General features: G+C 38.6%; 1 protein-coding gene across 2 annotated transcripts in view; it reads left to right on the top strand.

The window, feature by feature from the left end:
- LOC136857229 (protein painting of fourth) overlaps window positions 1-27,052 on the top strand; it is a 232,450-nt gene that overhangs the window by 141,745 nt on the left and 63,653 nt on the right. For both annotated transcript variants that reach the window (XM_067135710.2, XM_067135709.2), the window contains exons 6-7: window positions 9,062-9,172; window positions 9,254-9,413. In XM_067135710.2, coding sequence (XP_066991811.2) covers window positions 9,062-9,172; window positions 9,254-9,413 — 271 coding nt within the window. The remainder of the gene's footprint in view (window positions 1-9,061; window positions 9,173-9,253; window positions 9,414-27,052) is intronic.

Here is a 27,052-nt window from a genome sequence, read left to right as displayed (position 1 = left end):
CATTAGTTCTCATGTTCAGCAACTTTACTCTCTACATCTATTTCTTATTTCTTCTGGCTTTGTTAATATTATGCTGCCTTCATCCTTCACAAATCTGGTGTTTCCTTGATCTCTCTTTTTGTTTCTTAAGATACCATACAATCATTTCTTGTTGCCCTGCATATCATCCCTTAATTTCTGTGTGAATGAGGCCCAGTTTTTCCTCTTTTCTTCCTCCACTACTTTCTTGTTCAAGTTCTTTGCCTCCACATATTTTCTTCTACTTTCTTCAGTCTTAGATGTTTTCCATGCCATTTTCTTTTCCTTCATTTTAATCTTTAACCTATCATTCCACCATTGTGTCCCTTTGTCTTTCACATTTCTGATGTTTTACCACATACCTTTTCTGTACATCCAACCAGTGCTTCCTTAAATCTTTTCCATTCATCTTCAATGTTCCCCATCTCTGCCCTGGGTACCTTGGGTATTATTTCCCTTTGAAATTTTTCTTGTATGTTTTTCTCCTTCAACTTCCATACTTCAATTCTTTTCTCTCTTCTTAATGGGGTTTTTTCAATCTTTCCCACTTTTCCTCTCACAACTCTATGATCTCCACCAAAGGCTTCTTCAGGCATGGCTGTAACATCTAAAAGGTTCTTCCGGTGTTCTTTCTCGAAGATTATATAATCAATCATGGTCTTTGTTCATCTGTCCCCCCAACCATACCTGGTAAACTTCTGACAGTTCTTCCTAAACCAGGTGTTTCGAACAATCATTTGGTTCCGCATGCAAAAACCCATCAACAACTCGCCTTCTGGATTTACATTTCCATATCCAAAGGGCCCTACAGCATCTTCCTTTCCTTGTCTTTCCACTCCAACTTGTGCATTTAGATCTCCCATCAAGAACACTTCCTTATCTTCTATCTGTCTCTCCACTTCCTCTAAAAAGTCCTCTAGATGTTCATCTGTGCAACCCGTTTGTGGGGCATACAACTGGAATAGATCTTTCATGACATTTTCAAACTGGAGTCTCATCACCATCATCCTATCACTGATGCATTTTGTAGATTCCACATATTCTTGGATTTCTTTTCTAAATATGATGGCCACTCCATTTTTTGCTTCAGGTCCTCCGCTCTAATACAGCCTGTATCCTTCTCTCAGAGGAATCTCTCCCGTATCCCTCTTCTTGGTCTCACACAGTCCAAGTATGGCTATATCTTCTTCTTTCTTGAAGTCAACCAGTTCTTCTGTCTTTCCCGTCAGTGTCAGGACATTCACTGTCACAATCTTGATGTAGTTTGGTGCCAGTTGCCCACTTCTCACAGTTCCCCCAGTACCCAAAGAGCTGCATGTCGCTTTTAGCAGGGGATACCCTAACCCAGGGATGGCGAACCTATGCCATGCATGTCACTGGGTGACACGCTAACACAATTTTGGTGGCATGCCACATGAACATATTAACGTTTTAAAAACGTCGTATAGTTATAGTATTTCACGTGTAAGAAATAAATACAGAAAGCCAGGCCATCAGTCAGTCAGTGAATGAAGTTTGACTTGTGTGTGTGGTAGCCAGTAGCGTGTAATTATTCGTTGTGTGTTACCATTTTTTGAATGTCGTTTTTGGTGCCGAAAGAAACAAACAGAAACTTAACAAAGATAGTGACCGGATTCTTCAAGAACACTGGACAACGGAATTCAGAGCGATAGAAAGAAGCAATAAAGCTGTGTGTTGCCTGTGCTTGAAAACCATAGTGTCCCGTACATTCAAAGTAGTTATGAATTTCATGTTTTTGGTCTGTATTGAACTGAGAATAATATATAAGTAATAATAATAACAACGTAAAAGTTTCCACCTTTTCAATACTAAAATATATTCACAAAATTATAAATTACACAGTACTAGTTTCGACCCCTAGATGGGTCGAACGGCTGATGATGACCCCTAGATGGGTCGAAACTAGTACCGTGTAATTTATAATTTTGTGAATATATTTTAGTATTGAAAAGGTGGAAACTTTTACGTTGTTATTATTATTACTTATATATCATCCAAAGTAGGCCTAAAGCGCCATTTCGAGACAAATCATTTAAATGTTCGTTCCTTGCCAAATGAAGAAAGAAGAGCTCGTTTCACAGAAAATCAAACAATACACAAAACAAACTGGTTGTTTGTATCATCTTTCAGGCCAAGGAATAATATCAGTGCGATTGTTTCCATCTGTCTCACTGCATATTAGAACATGAGGAACCAATTTTTTCTGACGGTGAGTTCTTGAAAGAGACTTTCTTATTGATGTCCGATACAATAATATGAAGACTTTCCTAACAAACAACAAATAATTAACAGAATTAAAGAAATGCTAGCCAGGCGAAATCCTGTCAAGGGTAGAATAATAAGAATGAGTGAAGATGTTTCGGAACAATTATTGAAAGCTGATTCGGATAAGTCCCAGATATATTCAGTATATCTTGTTGAAAGCACGTATGTGACCTTACAAGAAAGGATCGCTGTTTTTTTCTGATTTCCTTGTGGAAATGTGATGTGGGAGGAATTAGTTAAATTGTTGAGTTTACGAAATACGACAATAGGTAAAGATGTAATGAAGGATATGAAGGAAGAACTTGTATTAAAAATGGGGTTTGAACAGAATATTGCCTGAAGTATGGTGGGTATTCATAATGGGTTTGTGCAATTTCGTATTTTACAGTTCCATCGCATGTTACACCAGGAATCCCTATGTGCAAAAAAAGGTATGCAGTTATTTGAAAGAGTACACTCGGTGGTAACTACAATAATTGTGAACTTCATACCTGCACGTGGTCTAAATAATCGCCAGTTCTTGAAAATGTTATAAGAAGTGGAATCTCACTGTGGCGTACTTGTAATGTACAATAATGTTCGCTGGCTGAGTCATGGGCAAGTACTCCAGAGGCTTGTTGAGCTCTTGGACGAAATTTGCTTTTTCATGAAAGAAAAGCACGAAGAAGTCCCAGAACTCACGGACCCTATCTGGCTGTGCGAATGTATGTTTCTCCGTGATTTTACAGCAGTATACAATGATATGAATCAGGAACTACAAGGAAAGGGACATACTGCAGGAGATTGTTTGAGATCATAAAATCATTCTAGAGAAAACGTGTGTTCGTCAGGGATGTTGATACAAAGAATTTTAAGTACTTTCCTTCACTTAAAGTACAACTTGAACTCGTGTCAAAGTTTGCAAATCAATTAACTTTTGAAGGCACAAGAAGTATTTGTAAGAAGTATGTGGACGTTTCACAAAATTCAAAATAAATAATTTCCAAGAGATTTTCCCAATTTCGAGATTTGGAGGAAACATTTCATTTTATTGCAAAACCTCATATTACACAAAAATGAGTGACATCAAGGTCAATTTTTTACTGACCATTTAGAAGTGGAGTTGATTGAATGTGAAGAAAGCAGTACATGGATGAAGAAATTCGTACAACTTGGTAAAGCATTGGTGAAAATAAACTGTGCTGTTGATGGTGAATACTCTCTCCAGAAGCCAGACAACTTAGTACGTGAACAATGGGACAGCCTCCCATAAAATTTTTCGGTGATGAAGAAACTTGCTACAGCATTACTTATTTTGTTTGGGTCATCATATACGAATAGCTATTTTCTACAATGAACGTAGAAGCCGTCTTGGTTCAGACCTAAGTGCTTCTTGTGTGTTAATGAAGACAAGAAGTTACGAACCTAATATAAATGACATGGGTACTAAATGTGAGAACGAGATTTCACTTTAAAGTCCATTAGCAATATTAGTGTTTTAAATTCTTATATCTTATAATACTGTATTTAATGACAAAGTGTGTTGCAATGAGAGCTTATTTTATATATTTTTACAGGTAATGTTAAGTATTCTCCAAACTTACATACCGGTACTTAAAAATGTATTTTTGATGTATTTGCGAAATACAGCCACTAAATATGCAATCAAATGTATTTACAAGATATATATACTGAATAAATAAGTAAATAAATAAATCACTAAATGAATGAATAAGATATGAAACATAATTGGGAATTAAGAAAGGAAGTTTTGTGTGTGTGTGTGTTTTTTTTTTTTTTTTTTTTTTTTTGTAGCCATTCCTTAAGTGGCACAGTAAATAGTTGAGAATACTAAACCAGACATAAAATGGCACACTAGCTGGAAAAGGTTCGCCATCCCTGCCCTACCCTATTCTGAGGCACCATGTCTGCTTCATCCATATAGGCTATTGTCACGATGGGCTTGCCACACCGAAAGGCATTTTATACATACTGCCAGGTTCAAAATTAGGCCGCCCCTAACATGGAGACAGACTCCTTTCGTAGTCGCTCCTCTGGACTACAAATGCTACGGATTTTCCTCTTCCGCCATCTTCACTGCACCAAAGTTCATCTTGTCCACTGCAGATGCCACTGAGGACTTCACCCCTAACCCAGGGCAGGGGCCCTTCATATTTATGACCCCTGGAGAGAGGGTGTCCCAGTATTTTAAAGCCCCCAGGAATTGGGCTACCTGATGGTCTGCGGGTTGTACTGGGGATTTCAACCAGCCCTACATACTGTAGGGGCCACCTAGGGACGCGCTCTGTACAAGTCAGGTTCCCCTGGTTACTTTCGGAAGTTAACGTCACCCACAAAGGCTGAGATTATTTGTCCTATGTTGTGAAAATCATAGAAAGAAGAATTAAAGGTAAGGTCAAAATAGTACTTCAAAAAGAACAGTTTTGCTTCAGAAGTGGAACCTATTTTCAGTATGAGGCAAACTGTAGAAAGCAGTGAGAAGTAAGGGAAGAGTATGATAATGGCATATTTATTGGTCTATAATAGCATCCCCAGAGGAAATGTTAGGGAAGGTCTTGGACAAAAGGATTTGAATTGTAACAATGAAATGGTAGAAGAAGCATTGGATTTTAAGTGCTGCACCTGCATCAAGTACGTACTGTGTGAATCAAGACGATTCATTTGCTCTGACTCTCATGGTGGTCGGAAGTAACTTAAGCAATACATGTTGTGGGAGTACTTTTGGGTGAAGGTTAAAACTGTATTAGTAGTATTTGTTGTAGTTATCCTTTGTCTGGTCTTTTTTTATTTTTTAACCTGAGTATTATTAAATAGTCATTAGTGTTCACAGTCACAAAATGCTATTCAAAAGTAGAGGGGAGAAGGTTATCGTAAACGTCTAGATAAAGGGAGCAATCAAATAGATAATGTAATTACTGGAGAAGTGTATGTAGATAGTACTGGCATAATCTCAACAACAACAATCATCATCCATCATCATCTGAGTGTACGAGACTCCTCCATTTTGTCCTGCCCTTGTACCACTCTTCCTCCACTAATTTGTCCCAATCATGTCCTCTCTGCAGTACATTTTTCTTCACAAAATCATTCCACTTTCTTCTCGGTCTTCCCTCAGGTCGGTTTTCTTCCACTTCTCTTTCAAATTCCATCCTTGCAGTTCTGGTTTCATGTGTCCAAACGACTTTAGTCTCTACTCTTGGATCTTGCCGAGGAGAGATCTCCTTTTCCCAATTAATCTCCATATCCGTGATCTTGTCCTTTGTGGTTTATTGTCACATGGTACAAAGGAATTTCATTTCAGCTGCCTGGAGTTCAGAATTATTCCTATTGGTCATTGCGGTGGTTTCAAGATCATATGTAAGAATTGGTCTATAATAAGACTTGTAGACCGTCACCTCTTTTTTCCAGAGATTTCATTCCACAGCGGCCAATTTACTTGATGGTAGAATTGTGTCATCTTGTTAATTTGGTTATTCACCTTGTGTTTCGCCAGGTTGTCTTTTGAGACAGTGCTGTCCAGGTACTTGAAATCTGGCATGCTATCCAGCTTTTGTTGATTGAGCCTGGCAACTGGTTTGGCTCCTCCCTTCTGCACTGCCACTGTCTTTGTTTTGCTGATGTTTAGGCTCTTCAACTCATTACTCCAGCTTAGCAGTCTCTCTTCCAGTTTTTCTTCAATCCAAATAGCAACATCATCTACAAATATGAAGGCTTATAGGTCACCATGTCCTTTTAAGCGACTTCATTATGACATCCATCATGATGACGAATAGAAGAGGTGACAATGAGCTGCTCTGCTACATTCCTCTCTTCGTTTCAAATCAGTCTGAAAAGCCACCACCTACTTGAACACAGCTTCTGTTCCCTCTGCACAACATCTTCACTTTGTCTGTGGGGCTGTGTTGCACCTGCAGTTCTTTTATGCATTACCAAATTCTTTCCCTTGGTACTCTGTTATAGATTTTCTCTAGGTCTATAAAATACTAAAAGCAGAGCTCTTTCTCCCAGTATTTGTCCATTAGCATCCTAACTGCAAAGATGGGATATGTAGTTGCACTTCTTGGCCTAAAACCATATTGTTCTTCGTCTAGGAATGGTTCAACAATATCTTTGATTTTTTCCAATATTTTCAGATGATGAGACAGCAGCAAAATACCATATTGTGTTTACTTGTGCTTCCTTTCTTGAACAGAGGTACAATTATGCCCTTCTTCCAAACCTCAGAGGCTCATTCTGTTATTAAAAGCGGGTTGAATGACACTACCACTGGCTTGCTAGGCCTACCATGGATTCTTGCGTTGCTTTTGTTTGCTCTAGGTGTTCAGCAGGTAATATGCATTTCCTGTTGTCAGTCAAGGTTTATGATTTGCCCACTAATTCTCAGGAGGCTGATTGCAGCAATTGCCCACCGAGCACTGGGAATCGTCATGTGCCTACGCCATAGTAATGTGGCAAAATATCATGCCATAGTAACCATTCAAGACCCGTTAAATGTAATTAAAAGTTTTTCTACCCAATTAGACATACTGGCCCATATACCTGATGAATCAGTTTTCCTGCCATATCGTATTGAGCAGTCTGTACAATCATTGGGTTGCTGGAATTCCTGCATATCCACGCTTAATTCATCTACACTTAATGTCTCTGCTTTTGTCACTGTCTTACGCACCTTAATCTCCAGCCTTGTGATTGCTGGTTCAGTGTCTCAGCTTGGCTCTTCTCCGTCCATTGTTCCAGTTTCTGTATCTCTGTTCCGCAGTTTGTTGAAGCAGGTCTTGAGTTATTTCTTGATTTGTCCTTCATCTCGTTAAAATGCACACATTGTAACTCTAGCTATTGCTACTGCTACCTTCCCAGTCCTAACCCTTCCCCCATCCTTCCATCGCCAAAAACCTCTGTGTTAATGCAATGTTAAAACACTAGAGGGGGGGGGGGGGGAAGGAGTCTCCTGCCCATTACAGTATGTCTACGAGTTCTCCGCTCCTACAGGCCTGTCCATTTTCAGATCCGTGTTGGCCGACATACCTGACAGGTCTGTTCAAAGGCTTCTTTCTATCTGTTATTACTTCTGTTCTGAGGCTTGTTCTGTCATTGAAAGCAGGTTGAATGATGCTGCCTCTGGTTTGCTAGGCCTAACATGGGTTCTTATGCTGTTTTTGTTTTGCGCTATGATTTCAGCACCTGATAAGCATTTCCTTTTGTTAGTCAAGGTTTATGGTTTGCCCACCAGTTCTCAGGAGGCTGATTGCAGCGATTGTCCACTGGGTGATGGGGTTGCCACGTCCTATGCCATAGTAGTGTGGCAAAATATCATGCCATGCATATTCAGGAAATGGAAGTAACCCTACAAGACTCATTACATGCAATATTTCTATTCGCCCATATACCAGTGAATCGACAACCCCATAACAGTCAGAATTATTGCTTTTGAGATCATTAGTGCACTTAGTCCAGTAGACTTTAGCCAGTGAATGCTGCGGGGGAAAGTGTTATGAAGCACGTACAAGAGATAATAGGTAGTCAACCTTAGTCAATTCCCTTTACAGGCAAAGCAAGGTAACATTTCCGAACAGCATAACAGCAATTGTAATAAAATGCAACAAAATTACAAACCAGCAGAACACTGGGACAGGGTTCCAAATCAGGATTTTCTTGGCCAAACTAGGACTTATACCCTAGGTATCTGATACAAGTTTTCAGATGAGCACTTTCCATTGTAAGTGGTTTTTTGTTTTAAATATAGGTAAGTTAAGAATTTTATTTACTGAATACTTGTCTCATTAATTTTAAGGTGAAGAATTCTGAGTTATATTGCTCTTACCATATATTTAGCCTTAGAGGTATTGATCTTCATGCCATATTTTTGCATAGTTTTGCACCGTTGATGTTAGTCTGGACACCATACCCTGTATGGAAGATGAGCACCCAGCCAAGACTGCTTAGTCATCAGCTAATTTAATCATCTCTGCCTGTGTTCCATTGATTCTTATTCCCATGATGTTGGTCAATGAATCTTCCACACCATCATTTCAAGAATGCATTAGGATGGATTAGGGAAAAAATACATCTCTCCCTACCCCTTTCTTATTGCATACTTGATCATGGAATTCCATCTGTAGAGATACGTTTCTTTTCCTTCTATCTAGAGGTCTCAAAGGAGAGAAATAAACCTGCACAACTTGTATAATTTACATAACTTAGACTTGCATACCAATGCAAAAAGTTTGTGTCAAGACACCCTATCAGAAGCCTTCTCATAGTCCATGAAACAAATGTACAGACTCCTTATCATCTTGAACATGTGATCTGAGAGTATTGCTTGACAACATGCAGCATCTCTTGTGCTTGCAGCATGTTTGGAAGCCATGCTGTGTTTCTGAGATGTAATTATTGATTTACTTGCTAATCTTATCTTTATTATACGGAACTCGATCGTGAATGTAAGTGGAAGCTTGCTGTAATAAAATTTGTCAGTTATTTTAGGATAAATGTTCTCTTTAGAATGGTCTTTTTATGGATTATTATCTCTTTCCATGATTTGTCAGTTACTCTTTGGTAAAGAAAATCAGCTTATTACAGATCATTTTGTTTATTATCTATATAATGGGTGAGAAATGTTATTTTTGTTCACAGTATTGTTTTATTTGATGAAGATTCATACTACTTGAATGTGAGAAGTAGAAACATACACCAGGAAAATTTATTTTTGGCTCCATCTTATGTTAGTTCTTATATGCGTCTGCTTCTCTTTTTTCAGGCTATACATTGGAAATCTTCCTACAAATGTAAATGTTGCATGTGTTAAGGAAAAGTTTCCAACAGCTTCCAGAATTGACATCGGTTTTGCACAGCGAATGAAATTCACAAGGTAATTTTATTTTTTACTTACAACCAAAGCCATCATATTGAAGACAATTGGATAACTTGTTTTATTATTCTATTGTATTAGGTATGCATTCATCCGGTATTCAACTGTGGATGAAGCAATTGAGGCATACAAAAAAACACATAATCTGGTGTTGGACTCGAGAAGCATTATTGTTAGATTTAGACGGCAAAGAGGTCCTGTTGGGTTACCAGGAGAAAGCAAATCAAATAAACAAACCAAGGTATGTAGTAGTTATATGTAGAGACTAAATTTGTGTGCAAAACTCATGTTCTTTTCTTTTGCTAATTTCTATGCACATTAGTTGACCAGCATATGTATTCAAATGACACTTCCATTTGCTACAGGAGTGGTGGTGGTGGTGATTATTGTTTGAAGAGGAAGTACAACTAGCCAACAGTCCTCTATGAACCACAAGATATAAATTTGTACAACTAAGCATCCTCTATTTACACCAATCAGAGGGAAAAGTTTAAAGGACCCTGACACTTTGAAAAATTAAGGTATCGGCCAAAGAAAAGCAAAGGCCACAAAGGCTATGAAAACAAAAGACTCCCTAAGCTTCAAATGCCCTAATACCATTAGGGTCAGAAAAGAACAAGAGTTGACCAAGGGAGCTCGGATAGGATAGATGAAAGTGAGGTGCCTGGCACGCTTCCTAGTTTAGAGTCCCTAGGGCCCCTTTTAGTTGTCTCTTACAACAGGCAGGGGATACAGTGGGTGTTATTCTACCGCTGTCACCCACATAGGAATTTGCTGCGGGAACAGGGATCTTATTCCTTAGTGTCTGAACAAGAAGTCATAAGTTCCTGTTGTAAGCATGTTTAAAAGCTGGCACGCTCACTCATGCCAGTTTTACTCCGTGTTGGTGGGGGCGGTAGAATAACCCCCATGGTATCCCCTGCCTGTCGTAAGAGGCGACATAAGGGGTCCCCAGGGGCTCTTACCTTGGGAGTGTGGGTTGGCGTCCACGGGGTTCTCAGCTAAGCCCTGGCATTGCTTCATCTTACTTGTTCCAGGCTCCTCTCTTTCATGTCCTAGCTACTAATCAACCGTGTCTACTCTGCATTTAATGCAGTTATTGTGATTATTTAGGCTTGCTTTTTTCTTTCGATTGAGCATGTATTTCATCACTGTGGTGTAAGGAAGACAGCAGCAGACCGTTGATGGCCTATGCTGCAATCATCTGGTGGCAGAAAGTAAGCCAAGGAAAAGTCAGCAGTAGATTGGATAGCCTACAGAGAATGGCATGCATAGCCATAACTAGGGCTATGACAACTACGCCGACAGAAGCCTTGAATACTTTACTAGACCTCCCATCACTATGCAATTTCATTAAAAGGACAGGCTAGAATGAGTTCATATAGATTGGCACAATCAGCGTGCTGGAATGCACAAAGACCCAATCTAGGACACTGTAAAATTGACAGAGTAATAACAGAGGAACTTCTACACATGCCTTCTGATCATATGATACCAAAGTACAACTTTGAAAAACCGTTTGAGATCCAGATAATAAAAACAGAAGACTGGGATATGAATACTGAATAAGAATATATAGTGTGGTGGACTGACGGCTCAAAGATTGGGGATGGCACAGGAGGAGGGATCGACGGGGGAAGACCTGCGAGATCAATCCAGATGAGTCTGGGCAAACACACTGCAGTCTGTCAAGCGGAAGTGATAGCTATCACAAAATGTCTTGAAGAAAATCTGAAAATTAACGATAGGAATAAGAACATTTTCATTTTTACGGCCAGCCAAGCGGCCATTAAGGTACTAGAAGCAGTCCGGACAATATCCAGAATTGTCTGATATTGCCATTCACTTCTCCTGAAGCTCTCAGAGTACAGCATTGTCAAAATAATATGGGTACCAGGGAATGCAGGTATAGAAGGAAATGAAAAGGCAGATAAACTGGCCAGGAAAGAGGCAGAAACACATTTTGTAGGCCCAGAACCTGTATGTGGATTTCCTATGGACAAGCCCAATACTACATAGGAAAATGGGTACAAAAGAAACAAATGGAAACTGGAAAAGTACTTCAGGATGCAGGCTTGCAAAGGAACTGATAAAAAAGGACCAAACAAGAAGCATACTAAAGAACTGTTGATACTCAGTAGAGAAAATGTAAGATGGGTAGTAGCACTGTTAACAGGACACTGCCACCTGAAAAAACACCTACCTAGAATTGGAGTAATAAGAGACAATATATGTAGGAAATGCAATGAAGAGGAGGAATCAGCTGAACACATACTTTTCGAATGTGAGGCGCTGGGTAGAATCAGACTCTCCACTCTAGGACTACCAGGTGAAGAGAGAGAAAAAGTCCAAGAAGACCCAATAAGAACAACCTGCAGCTTCGTGAAGAGAGCAGGTATATCTAGGTGGGAATGAAGGAAAAACATGGTAACAAAAGATGTCAGAGGTTGATGCTATTTAGGAACTAATATTTAGAGGCCCCATGAAGAAAAGAAGAAGAGAGAAGGAAGACAGAAGCAACATTTTTTTTTTTTTTTGACAGTAAGAGACCAAAGTCTTCTCTTCATTGAACCCAAAAATTCTGGAATTAACTTCTCGGATTCTAGTCTGCAAGAAAATCGGAGGGTTTTCCTTCTTATTTTTGCAAAGTGTTTCAAAGATAGACAGTCCATGATTTGTCGGAGATTTGAGGCGAGAGGTACAGATCTGGAGTAGGTGTCATTAGTTACATTCCTACCAGAATCACTAATAGGCTGAATCTCTACAACACTGTGTGCAGAATTGTCTAATTGGTAGGCTCAGGAGTTCTTTTCCTACATATATCTCCGATTTGGCAGTGTACAAAGTTTTTGCACAGCACAGGGAGCATACATTTTTAGGCCATACTTAGCCGGTTTATTTTTTATGTACTGCCAAAAGCTATATCGACCCTTGAAAGATTCTAACATATCATCCATCGTGACATACTCGCTTGGAGCATAGGCACCAATACAGTTTACCATAAATGCTTAAAAATAGTTCTTATAGGGACAAATTTGTTTAGTTTCTTTCGATCCGCTTGAGAATTTGCGTCATCAAATCTCAGAGCTGTGACTAGGAACTTGAAACGTTTTATATTCGTGCACGTACGGAAATATTCCATTCCTCTGCCATCAGTACACCAAAGATCTTTCAATTTGACTTGAGTTGTCTTCAGAAGTCCTGCCATATACAAATGACCAATAAGTTTTTATTTCTGTCTTATTCGTGCTCAGCGCATCAGGCCAAACTTAATCGATTCTTTGATTAGTAAAGCCTACAATTTTGTCTAGCATATCCTCTATAAAAGATAAGTTCCAAGTTTCTAGAGAAGGAAGCCACTTGCTTTACAATAGGCGTTTGGCTTGTGTCATAACGACTGGTTCGTCATGTTCGAGGAGGACCATGTATTTCTCAGAAAGTTCTACCATCCTTACCGGTGTAAACATGAGGTGGTAAATCACAGGATCCTGTAGTCACATCATCGTCACCTGATTGTTTGGAATCGGACTTATGGTAGTCTATTTCCACGGTATCATTGTTTTCAATCTCATAATAGAACCGTATTGAAGATAATATATTAAAATTATAAAATCCTTTTATTTACAACCACCTACTCAATACAATACAATACACTCATTGAATTATAAAATAATCATGAAGTGTCTTAAATAACGGGACACACCGAGCTCAATAGCTGCAGTCGCTTAAGTGCGGCCAGTATCCAGTATTCGGGAGATAGTAGGTTCGAACCCCACTGTCGGCAGCCCTGAAAATGGTTTTCCGTGGTTTCCCATCTTCACACCAGGCAAATGCTGGGGCTGTACCTTAAATTAAGGCCACGGCTGCTTCCTTCCCACTCCTAGCCCTTCCCTGTCCCATCGTTGCCGTAAGACCTATCTGTGTCGGTGCGACGTAAAACAACTAGCAAAAAAAAAAAAAGGGACATGTTCCGTTTGGCATAGCGAACATCATCAGCTGTTAACGTACAAAGACTAGGTCAGGGCCCTGAGTTTAAAATGATCAAAATTGTGTCCTCATATTGAAAGAATAACAATGTCGTAATAAAAAGTAATAATATAACATTAATATGTACAGATTAACAGCGAGAATTTGTTGTGGAATACATAGATTTACATTCCTATTTAATTATAAGCGGAAGCGGTACTGGTTTCGACCCCAATCCGGGGTCATCATCAGCTGAATAAAATGCAAAACAATGCATAGGTAAATAAGAAATTAAAGAATGAGTCTTTTACAAAACAGTTGAAGAGACAATATAAGATAATGGGAATTGGTACTGTGGGATTTTAAATCGTAAAATCTAGAAGAAGTAGAAGGTCAGTCACTTATATGAAGTAAGGCGCAATCTTCTGAATAGTAGCACAACACACGCAAAGTTCGGCACTGTCTCAAAATGTTTACGAGAAGAGGTGAACAGTTAAGTGAGCCAGCCTGCATGTACTATCAGGCGCGAAGTTGCAACACAATTGAATAAATATGAAGTCCCAAAACAGTGTAGAAGTCCTGAAGATCAGTGCAACATATTCAATGTCCGGCACTGTGCTTTCAAATGTCGACGGAACTCGGTGAATAGCTTTATGATTCAGTCTGTAATTGTTTCGCTTGCGAAAATGTATGTATATATCTATAAAATACAGTTTAATATAATTGAAGTATGTAACTAGGATCTTGTAGATTTTTTAGAACAGTTGACGTAAAAAACAATTGTGAAGAGAAAAATGGTAAAAAGCGCAATACCGGAAACAAATGAAAAACGTATATGTACAGTGCGCTACTTCTTGAAGATAAGAATTCAGGTCGTAATTGAAGTAGTCCAAAGCAGTGCAAGGCATGAGCTTAAATTTGAATGTGAAGACCCAAAATGCAGGTGGTACTATAGTATAATAGTATACAGTTCAATTCGGAAAGTAGGGTGTGTTTTTTTTTTTTTTCCCCGAGAGAGGTGAAAAGAAAAGATAGGATAAGTTAATAAAAGAAGAGGATTAGTAGATAAGAGAAGATTAAAAGGATTGGAAGTTAAAAGAGGATGGGAAAGGATAAGATAGGGAAATAAAGGAGGGGTAGTTTAGGGTGGGTTAGGAGGGTGGGTTAGGAGGGTGGGTTATTGGAGGTAGAAAACGTGGGTAGGAACTTTGTAAGGCATGGAAAATTGAATTCGGATTTAGAAATTTAGAATTTTTTGAGAAGAATAATTAGGAAGTCAAATAGGATATTGGGTTTTTCAGAACATACATACATACATACATTATCATTATAGACTGTTATGCCTTTCAGCGTTCAGTCTGCAAGCCTCTGAGAATTTACTAAACGTCGCCACAATCCTCGATTTGCAACTAGTGTTGTGGCCTCATTTAGTTCTATACCTCTTATCTTTAAATCGTTAGAAACAGAGTCTAACCATCGTCGTCTTGGTCTCCCTCTACTTCTCTTACCCTCCATAACAGAGTCCATTATTCTCCTAGGTAACCTATCCTCCTCCATTCGCCTCACATGACCCCCACCACCGAAGCCGGTTTATGCGTACAGCTTCATCCATCGAGTTCATTCCTAAATTAGCCTTTATCTCCTCATTCCGAGTTCCCTCCTTCCATTGTTCCCACCTGTTTGTACCAGCAATCATTCTTGCTACTTTCATGTCTGTTACTTCTAACTTATGAATAAGATATCCTGAGTCCACCCAGCTTTCGCTCCCATAAAGCAAAGTTGGTCTGAAAACAGACCGATGTAAAGATAGTTTCGTCTGGGAGCTGACTTCCTTCTTACAGAATACTGCTGATCGCAACTGCGAGCTCACTGCATTAGCTTTACTACACCTTGATTCAATCTCACTTACTATATTACCATCCTGGGAAAACACACAACCTAAATACTTGAAATTATCGACCTGTTCTAGCTTTGTATCACCAATCTGACATTCAATTCTGTTGGATTTCTTACCTACTGACATCAATTTAGTCTTCGAGAGGCTAATTTTCATACCATACTCATTGCACCTATTTTCAAGTTCCAAGATGTTAGACTGCAGGCTTTCGGCACAGTCTGCCATTAAGACCAAGTCGTCAGCATAGGCCAGGCTGCTTACTACATTTCCACCTAACTGAATCCCTCCCTGCCATTTTATACCTTTCAGCATATGATCTATGTAAACTACGAACAGCAAAGGTGAAAGATTACAGCCTTGTCTAACTCCTGTAAGTACCCTGAACCAAGAACTCATTCTACCATCAATTCTCACTGAAGCCCTATTGTCAACATAAATGCCTTTGATTGATTTTAATAATCTACCTTTAATTCCATAGTCCCCCAGTATAGCGAACATCTTTTCCCTCGGTACCCTGTCATATGCTTTCTCTAGATCTACGAAACATAAACACAACTGCCTATTCCTCTTGTAGCATTTCTCAATTACCTGGCACATACTGAAAATCTGATCCTGACAGCCTCTCTGTGGTCTGAAACCACACTGGTTTTCATCCAACTTCCTCTCAACGACTGATCGCACCCTCCCTTCCAAGATGCCTGTGAATACTTTGCCTGGTATACTAATCAATGAAATACCTCGATAGTTGTTGCAATCCTTCCTGTTCCCTTGCTTATAGATAGGTGCAATTACTGCTTTTGTCCAATCTGAAGGTACCTTACCAACACTCCACGCTAATTTTACTATTCTATGAAGCCATTTCATCCCTGCCTTCCCACTATACTTCACCATTTCAGGTCTAATTTCATCTATTCCTGCTGCCTTATGACAATGGAGTTTATTTACTATCCTTTCCACTTCCTCAAGCATAATTTCACCAACATCATTTTCCTCCTCCCCATGACCTTGACTGTTTGCAACACCACCATGATGATTTCCTTTTACATTGAGAAGATGTTCAAAATATTCCCTCCACCTCTCCAGTGATTCCCTGGGATCTGTTATGAGTTCACCTGAATTACTCAAAACACTGTTCATTTCCTTTTTCCCTCCCTTCCTAAGATTCTTTATTACTGTCCAGAAAGGTTTCGCTGCTGCTTGACCTAGCCTTTCCAGGTTATTACCAAAATCTTCCCATGACTTCTTTTTGAATTCAACAACTATTTGTTTCGCTCTGTTTCTTTCATCTACGTACAAATCCCTGTCTGCCTCGGCCCTTGTTTGGAGCCATTTCTGATAAGCCTTCTTTTTACGTTTACAGGCTGCTCTCACTTCATCATTCCACCAAGATGTTCGCCTTTTCCCATCTTTACACACAGTTGTTCCTAGGCATTCCCTTGCTGTTTCTACTACAGCATCCCTGTATGCCATCCATTCACTTTCTATATCCTGAACCTGCTTACTGTCTACTGTTTGAAACTTCTCACTAATCATATCCATGTACTTCTGTCTAATTTCCTCATCCTGGAGATTTTCTACCCTTATTCGTTTGCAGACAGATTTCACTTTCTCTACCCTAGGCCTAGAGATACTTAGTTCACTACAGATCAGATAATGGTCTGTATCATCGAAAAATCCCCGAAAAACTCGTACATTCCTAAAAGATTTCCTGAATTCAAAGTCTGTTAAGATATAGTCTATTATGGATCTGGTACCCCTAGCCTCCCATGTGTAGCGGTGAATAGCCTTATGCTTGAAGAATGTATTTGTAACAGCTAAACCCATACTAGCACAGAAGTCCAGCAAACGCTTCCCATTCCCATTAGCTTCCATATCTTCCCCACATTTACCAATCACCCTTTCGTATCCTTCAGTTCTATTCCCAACTCTCGCATTGAAATCGCCCATTAGCACTATTCTATCCTTGCTGTTGACCCTGACCACGATGTCACTCAATGCTTCATAAAACTTGTCAACTTCATCCTCATCTGCACCCTCACATGGTGAATTCACGGACACAATTCTTGTCCTAATTCCTACCACTGACAAATCTACCCACATCATTCGCTCACTTACGTGCCTAACAGAAACTATGTTGCGTGCAATGGTATTCCTGATAAAGAGCCCTACCCCAGACTCTGCCCTTCCCTTTCTAACACCCGTCAAGTACACTTTATAATCTCCTATCTCTTCCTCCTTATCTTCCCTTACCCGAATATCACTTACTCCTAGCACATCCAGATGCATCCTCTTTGCTGACTCAGCAAGTTCTACCTTCTTTCTTCCATAAGCCCCATTAATATTGATAGCTCCCCATCGAATTCCATTTCGTTCGCCAAGTTGTTTCCAAGGTGTCCCTCGCCTGTCAAATGGGAGTGGGACTCCATTGCTCCCATAGGTTCGAGGCTTGCTTAAAGTGTTCTGAGCTCGGTAAATTCATGAAGCAGGATGCTGCCCTACTTGCACATAGTCCAAGTGAGGATCTCTCCTCTAACGGGTTATGAACCACCGGTGAATTGTGTAGTCCTGGCCGCCTGAGCTCAAGGAGGGCCACGACTCAGAATATGTCCGAGATGCCCACTCCCATTCCATAGCAACTGGTATCCCGACTCTCAGGACCACTTTCTAGGCCACTCAGCCGTTGCCCATGGTTCACGAACTAGGACGTGACTACAGTAACCCACAAACATGAACCATGGTTTTTCAGAAATGTCGTTTAAATTGAAATTAGGGTTGAAGTATTGGTCAAGGTGAATAAAACAATTTTCAGTAGTGTTTAGGAGGGGGCCTTTGTTAATGAGTTTTTTTACCATTTTTCTTTTCACAATTGTTTTTTACGTCAACTGTTCTAAAGAATCTACAAGATCCTAGTTACATACTTCAATTATATTAAATTGTATTCTTCTTCTTCTCTACTTCTTTTATGACCACATAGGATCACTTTAGTCAGTCCGTCGTTCAGGGCTCTTTGAAGGGATTTTTCGGGCTTTGCGGTCCTCCCAGTACTTCTTCAGACGCTCCGATCTTCGTGCCCTTTCCTCAGTTGAAAGTATGCGTGTTGTTGGTTTGTTTTGTGTAAGGGTAAAGCGGAGGTTTGCATTCTTGAGTTTTGTATTCAATTTTATCTTATTTGTGGTGTCTTCTGTTGTAAGGCCTATTTCCTTCAGATCTTTTATTACTTCTCTAATCCATTTACATCCTGTTGTGGTATTTTTTGAGACGATATTGTGTTGTACTAGTTGTTTCAGAAGTCTTGAATCCTGCATCCTCATGATATGTCCAAAGAATCGCAGTCTCCTCTTACGCATAGTATCTGTAATGGGTTCTAGCTCTTTGTACACGACTTTGTTAGGTATAAACCGCCACTGTCCATCTTTCTGGTATTTTTTGTTGATGCAGGTTCTTCCAATCCTCCTTTCAATTTTCTGAAGTCTGTCAGTCTTTGATTGTTTATTCAGGTAAAAAAGTGTTTCTGCTGCATATGTAGCTTCCGGTTTTATAACTGTGTTGTAGTGTTTTATTTTTGTATTTATTGATAGACATTTCTTTTTGTAGATATCCCATGTTAATTTTTGTGCTGTATTATATATATAAATTTTCGCAACCAAAACAATTAGACTGGCTCATTAAGCTATTCACCGAGTTCCATCGACATTTGAAAGCACAGTGCCGGACATTGAATATGTTGCACTGATCTTCAGGAGCTAGCAATTTGCTTCAATCAAGCGACTCGTCTTCAACTTCCACACCGTTTTGGGACTTCATATTTATTAAATTGTGTTGTGACTTCGCGCCTGATAGTATATGCAGGCTGGCTCACTTAACTGTTCACCTCTTCTCGTAAACATTTTGAGACGGTGCCGAACTTTGCGTGTGTTGTGCTACTATTCAGAAGATTGCGCCTTACTTCATATAAGTGACTGACCTTCCACTTCTTCTAGATTTTACGATTTAAAACCCCCCAGTACCAATTCCCATTATCTTATATTGTCTCTTCAACTGTTTTGTGAAAGACTCATTCTTTAATTTCTTATTTACCCATGAATTTTTTTTCCATTTTATTCAGCTGATGATGACCCGGATTGGAGTCAAAACCAGTACTGCTTCCGCTTATAATTAAATAGGAATGTAAATCTACGTTTCTTATTTATTTGTATTGAATAGGTTGAACTACGTTATTTGTTATTTCAATTTAATTGTGATACAGTTCAATATGGAACATCATGAAATTTTTATCTTTAAATTCTTCATCCCAATCTATAGGAGAATTGAATTCTACATCAGACTCATCACTATCTTCAAAAAATGTTTGAAATGTTATTTGATTGCATTGTTGATTGTTGTATTTTCAATATATATACCATCATATGCCACATGTAGTTCATAACGTTTCTGAAGATTATTGAACATCTTTATTAACAAAGACACAAAAAATTACGTTATCTTCTCAAATAATTCTGAAATACAGTAAAACCTCATTAAGACATTTTTGCAGGGGACAAAGAAAAAGAATGTGTAAGCAAGAAAACGTACTACTGAATACACAAATAAAAACTATCCAACAGGGATATGGAAACACTAGATACGATTTTGTCCTACATGACGGTATTTTATGTCGTGTATCCGCGGGTACAGTGGAAACTATACCTACTATTTCTAAAGATGAGAGGACAATATTAAAAAGTGTGAAAAACATGAGAGGGGATTATGAAATAACAGTGCACTGAAAGGTGTGAAAAACAGCAGACAAGAGAACTAAAACATTCCCACTTGGGGCCATGAAAATATCAAGTATTATCACACTTTTTCTAAAGCAAACGGTAGTAGAAGCCTTTTATTTTGGACCAGTGGGTTATTAAACATTATTTTCTGGTCACACATTTAAACAGTGAATTTGAAGTTACACTCGACCATGTGTGACCTGCGACTGCGACTTTGGCCGCTATTTTGAAATCAACAAAACTTTGATTTCACCATCTCGAATGATCAAGTCGAATCTTGAAGGTGCAAGTTTCGCGCTATCTCTGCACGCTCAAAGATGCGGGTGTCAGTCCACTTTCTGATAGATTTTAATTTTGTCTTCATTAGTAAGGAATTTTGTGACTTTTCCCGAATTCATAACTACGTTGTCACAAGAAAAATATGCACCACACTCGTCAATTTAAGATAATTATGTTCCTAATCCAGATGTAGGCTATCAGGCGACAAATATACGCTACCTTTCACTGTACCACTCAACACAAAATCAATTCCTAATTTCTAAGTGGAATGTGAAATACAAGCACAAGCAGGCTCACTGTGTTATTGAACAATCACACTGCTAACGGGCAAGCAAAACTGAACATTCCTGAGGCTAATGGCTTGCTTCCTGAAGGTGCAACTTATCCTGGGAAGTTCAGGAATTCAAGGGCTTTTCCTGTTATCACGCAATTGTAGCGAGTGCTCTTTCTTACCCGAGTTGGAAATCACGTTCCTTTCACAAGGGATGACAAATAACATTTTTCAGGGCAAGGCAAAACGTGATCGTACTAAGCGGTAATCATGAAAATTTGTGACGCGATAAGTGAGATATTTTAATATAGATTTAATACGATGAGAATCGGGATTTAAAATTGATGATGTGCTAAGTGGGAAAACATGTTAATGAGGAACGTACTTACAAGGTTTCACTGTATTTGTAGGTGAGTTATTTGTCTTGAAAACTGATTCTTTCAACAAGTCCCACATGTAAGCATTTGGGGCTGTGAGATCTGGGAAACAGGAAGGGTACAGGAATGAAGTTCCAGAAGAGTAAGTGACTCCCCTGTGGTGTGGGTTGTAGCTCCATGTTGCTGCATTTCATTTAGTTGCAGGGATAAGTTTCTGGTGCAACAAAAATGATGCATGTCCCACATAAGTGGGATAATAATGAAATCTCAAGTAGACTACCTGGTCCACTGATTTTGGATTCTGTGCCGCATCCTCAGCAAAATAAGGGCCCAGTATTCCATGACTGGATACGACACTCCAAATCGTCATCCGCGCACTGAAAGGTAGTAGAAGCGTTGATTTATTCGGAACTGTATTGACTTGATTACCCGCGCACTGTATAATGGTCTTTGTGTGATGACATCAGGTCGTTCAAACCCCAAGAAACAAGTTGTTTCATGGTTGTTGTAGCCACCAAGGTGAATATGGCTTTCATCCGAAAACCATATGTTGTAGAAAATTGGCGTCGTGCAAGGTGATCCAGCCAGCCCACTGGTGTTCAACTTGGCGACAGCCGACGTAGTAACGATACTTGAAGGACAATCTTCTCTATTCATTTACGCAGACGACAAGGCATTAGGCTCATGTAACCTTGATGACCTACTGGAGTGCATGGACAGTATGGCAGCATGCGCAGATATGAACAAGCTACAACTGAACAAAAATAAAACCGTTCATTTAACTTTCCAAAACAGAGGCAGGACAAAATGGAGTGACAGAATATTTTATAGACGTGAGGCACTACAAAGAGAGACATTTCAAATATCTAGGAATTACGAGTGATAATTGTCTCTCTGGATGCAGTGATAAAGCTTTTAAACTCCAAAATCAGGCCTATTCTAACCTATGGCATACATTTAATCTGGCATCGTATTAAAACGACCGACCTACAATGATGGGAAGCAGTAAAGGCTACATTCGTGAAAAGAGTGCTAGGTATCTTATAATCTCACTCCTTCAAGACTGGCGTACAAGCTTGCAAAGGAGCCATTTTTAATCAAGGAAATAGGATTGGAATTTCTACTTCCTTCCACAGCAGCATACGAAATCTTCATACGGGAAAGGACCGAGAAGAGGAATGAATTTCGTCTCGAGTTGTATGGCGCTAGTGCATTCATTGACTGCAGCTGGACTCAGCCTAACCAAGTTTTTAAGGCGCGCGGTAACAAGTTTGGCAGTGCATGGCTTCCATCACAAAGTGTGCTCCACAAGCACCTTTCACAAGCTTGACAACACTTGTGTGGCAGATTATGTTACAGAAAAAGTCCACATTGTCATATCTTACAGTGGAATGCAATGACGAGATCTATCACTAAGATAGCTACAGAAAACAGTATTCAAAATATATTTTTTTGAATTATGCATACTTATGCACAATAAATATTTATTATATGTTGTAGAAGAAATCTGGATCCTCACATGCCATGGACAAAACTCTGCTGCATTACTGTAATCAGGCTCACTCATCCCTTTCTGTTAGATGCTGAGCAACTCCACCTAGCTCTTTAAACATCCGCCAAACAGACCCATCACTTAAACGTAGTTTCAGCGACATTTATCATAAACTATGTTTTGGGGACTGTAACACCTGTTGGAAAAGTTGTCTATGATTCTCGTTTAGGGTGACAGTTCTCGGGCACCCTGTTGTTCTGTTATTTGGTGCCTCCTAATTAAATCGCTCCTCGTACTGTTCTTTCATTTGAAGCAAACTCTGATGCATCAGTCTGTATGACCAGAAATAATGTTCCACAATAGCCAGACTGAGTGGCTCAGAATGTTGACCCCAACTTGGCAGGTTCGAACCTGGCTCACTCCAATGGTATTTGAGTTCAAATACATCAGCCTCATGTCTATAGACTTACTGGCACGTTAAAGAACTTCTGTGGGAGTAAATTCTGGCACCTTGGTATCTCTGAAAACCGTAAAAGTAGTTAGTGGGGCTTAAAGCCAATAACCGGGCGACTGGAATGGGATTATGATGATGATGATGATGATGATGATTATTATTATTATTATTATTATTATTATTATTACACAATAAACACCGGGCGAGTTGGCCGTGCGCGTAGAGGCGCGTGGCTGTGAGCTTGCATCCGGGAGATAGTAGGTTCGAATCCCACTATCGGCAGCCCTGAAAATGGTTTTCCGTGGTTTCCCATTTTCACACCAGGCAAATGCTGGGGCTGTACCTTAATTAAGGCCACGGCCGCTTCCTTCCAACTCCTAAGCCTTTCCTATCCCATCGTCGCCATAAGACCTATCTGTGTCGGTGCGACATAAAGCCCCTAGAAAAAAAAAAAACACAATAAACACATTCTCCTCTGTTATAAGTACCATAATTGCAGAAATCAACACAACACTGAATTCACAGTATGTCAAACTATTATGTACAAGTGCAATAAATACTTCGTTGTTAGGGAAACATGGACGGCATATGGGAAATAATTTCAGTGTCGCTTGTTTTGCTGCATACTGTACTTGTGAAATTTAAGTTTATACTACTTAACTAACTGTTCGTTTGTAATAAATGTTTTACACTGATATATTATTATTTATTAGTTGATGCAGTACTATGTATCCTTGACCTCGTTATTTCATTAATCAAATGGCCGTGGTGTTTGGCTTTCACGCTATAAAATAAAGAAATCGTAGTGTTCCTTATTTGTTATTTGGAAATCTGACAACCTTAATTTGCTTGCATATTTTAATGTTTGATTGTGCACATAATTTGGGGCTCTAATTACATGTCTTAAACCTCATTCTCTAGACCACTTAAAAATGGTTTGCAGATGAAAAGTTAGTATAGTTAAACTTATAATTGTGGAGCGTAACTACATTACAGTTTCTCTGTGGCTATTCACGTGATAGCTTACTATAGACTTAACACATTAATTTGATAGAACACATGCAATAGCAGTATATAGGCCTAGATTACTTAGTGACTTTCAAAAGTACTTCCAAAAATTCAGAATAATCAGTAATAAAATAACAAAATTAACAAGAGAGTTACAAAAACGTATTATGAATGTAGATTACAGAAGTGCGAAAACCAGAAAAAAACATGGTATGTACTCAATGAAGTGTTAAATAGGAAGCCTGGACACGAACTTGAAATCAGCCATCTGGTGGTAAATGATGTCAGCATTACAAACAAGGAGGACATGCGCAATTATCTAAATGAACTGCAGTATATGTTAACGTAACTGAAAATATAAGAAAAGACCTTTTCGAAGATTAGGAAGTTCATGGCTGCACAACAGCTGAAAGACAAACCAATAGTATGTTCATGTCTCCAACTGATGAATGTGAAGTGCTCAAAATTATCACTTCTCTAAAGAATAAAAATAATTTAACAGAAGATAAAATAACCAATGTGATGTTAAAAACCTGTGTTGAAAGTTTAGTGCCATATATTGTGGAAATTATTAACCATTCAATTCTCAGTGTAGAAATACCCCAATTACTCAAATGTGCCAGTATTATACCTATCTTTAATTCAGGAGATAATACAGATCCATCCAATTACAGGCCAATTAGTATATTATCTGCTATTGTAAAACTCATAGAAATGGTAGTAAAAATGAGATTGGTAAATTTTCTATGTAAAACTAATTACTTTTCTCCCAAATAGAGGAACTGATAATGCCATATTTGATACAGTGATAGATGTTCAAAATACCTTAGATGAAAATAAATTAGCAGCAGGGCTACTCATAGATCTTAGAAAAGCATTTGACCTGCTTGACCACAAAATACTACTCTACAAGTTAAAAATAGCAGGAATTAGGGGTTTAGCACACATATGGTTCCAGAATTATTCATAAAACCGAACACAGTATGTGATGATTAATGATATTAAACGTTCTAAGCAACAAAGTAAGATGGGAGTACCACAGGGCTCGGTATTAGTTCCTATTCTATTTTTTATTTACATTAATAAAGTACAATCTTTAATATTAAAGGAAAAAATGTAAATTATCTGATGATATCTTAATAATAAAGGACCAAGCAAAACACAAATTATTTGAGATATAAATTGTGACTTGAAAAAGTTATCAGACTGGGCTTAAAAAAGAAATGTTTATAAATGTGACTAAAACAAAATACTCTTTTATAAAACAGTCCATAAGATTACAGTGGCTAACACTGTTACCCTACAGAACCAAGTATTAGAGAGTCAACTCAGCTATGTATCTTGGTATAGTATTAGACTCGGCACTTTCCTGGAAAAGCCATATTGATTATGTAATCAGCAAAATTTATAGGAATAATACACAGATTAAGACACAGTAATTTCTCTCACCAACAATTGAAGTGTGTATATTATGCAGTGATACACCCACATCTAACATACATAAGCTTCTTTTGGGGCAGATGTAAGAAAAATTAAGTTAATAATTTAGACATCATACCAAAAAAGAATCATCAAAATCATGTATGGATTCCCCTTCCTCAAACTGTGACATGAAGTTTTTTCAGAGTCAAATATTCTGCTATTCCATAAGCACTGCATAATATACACACTTCAATTGTTGGTGAGAGAAATTACTGTGTCTTAATCTGTATATTATTCCTATCAAAGGGGTAATTTTGCTGATTACATAATCAATATGGCTTTTCCAGAAAAGTGTCAAGTCTAATACTATACTAAGATACATAGCTGAGTTGACTCTCTCAAATTCCATTCCATGACTCTGTTATGGAGGTTAAGAGAAGTAGAGGGAGACCAAGGCGACGATGGTTAGACTCAGTTTCTAATGATTTAAAGATAAGAGGTATAGAACTAATTGAGGTCACAGCACTAGTTGCAAATAGAGGATTGTGGCAACGTTTAGTAAATTCACAGAGGTTTGCAGACTGAACGCTGAAAGGCATAACAGTCTATAATGATAATGCATGAAACTAGAGGATCATTGAGGATATATACCTCTTACTCCAATTCAGTAAAGTATAGAGTGAAAGGCATAGAATCGTCAATGTTTAGGGAATATAAAGTATTGCCTCCTTTTATAAAGAACTGTAAGTTGGTTAAATATTTTAAGGAAATCTGAAGGGATATTACTCCTATACACATATCTTAATATAACCTCTATATAGCTTACTTAAATTAATACATTAATATATTGTCCATATTTAATATCTTATAGCCATGCAATATATGAATATACTTCTGAAAAACTATTATGCTAACATGTTAAGAAAAATATTTCTTAGTTATCCTGAAATGTACTTATCACTTTACTGACAAAGCTATAGTATATGAAATGTAATTATTATGTCGCTTTAACAAAAGTGTGTACTGTACTATCCCTGTCACGAGCCATAGGCTCATGGGACATTTTGTCACCAATATATAAATATACTTAAATTACGAAGAGCAGAGAGCATATTGGATTTTGCATACAGACAAGGAGAAAATGTAACTTCCACTGAAATCTTTATCTCATTTATGACTATGACAGAATGGAGGCTGCTGAGGTATTTTTGGTTGCGGGTAAAGACATTCATAACATGACTGATGCATCTGGATGCTGTGAAAGATGTAACTCATTGGGTCTGTAGTCAGTAGCACTTTCTGGCTCTGAAGAGTAGTGGGAAATTACCTCGCACCTCATTTTGCATAGTGCACCTAATTATATTGCTTCTATTATGGATTTTTTTCTGACGTACCAAGGAAGTTCGCTGCTTGGTATGGGTCGTGTAGCTGCCTAGATGTGAGAGATGGTGGGTTCGAATCCCAACATCTACAGCCCTGTAGATGGTCTTCTTTGGTTTCCTATTTTAACACCAGCCAAATGCAGAGGCTGTGCTGTAATTAAGGCCACAGTTCAACTTCCCGGTCCTAGTGCATTTCCTTTCCATTGTTACTGAAAACTTACCTTAGTTAGTGAAACATTAAACCACTAGCATATTTTTTTGCAGTTTTCCTGTTATTACATAACAGATTGTGCATAAGAAATGCAGGGAAGGTAATGACATAAAAAGTAACATCCTTTCCCAGAAGCCTCCTGACTTCTATGTCTTACTCTTGCAATTTTTTCTCTGATATTTCCTTCTAGAGTTTCAGTAGCATGTGGGTTATTTATTTGGCTCAATTTTTGTAGGGTTCTCGGTAGATAAAAAGCCATGTGTACTAAGCTTGAGTGAACATAGTCCTTAATGCTGAACTAACAATCCTGTCATCAAAAACCTCCTTTAATTATTTTAAAGAATCATGCTGAAAATATGCA

Source organism: Anabrus simplex, chromosome 1 (assembly GCF_040414725.1).
Source record: "Anabrus simplex isolate iqAnaSimp1 chromosome 1, ASM4041472v1, whole genome shotgun sequence".
Classification (NCBI taxonomy): Eukaryota; Metazoa; Arthropoda; class Insecta; order Orthoptera; family Tettigoniidae; genus Anabrus; species Anabrus simplex.
Note: the sequence above shows the minus strand (reverse complement) of the source record. Positions and strands in the feature narration are given on the sequence as shown.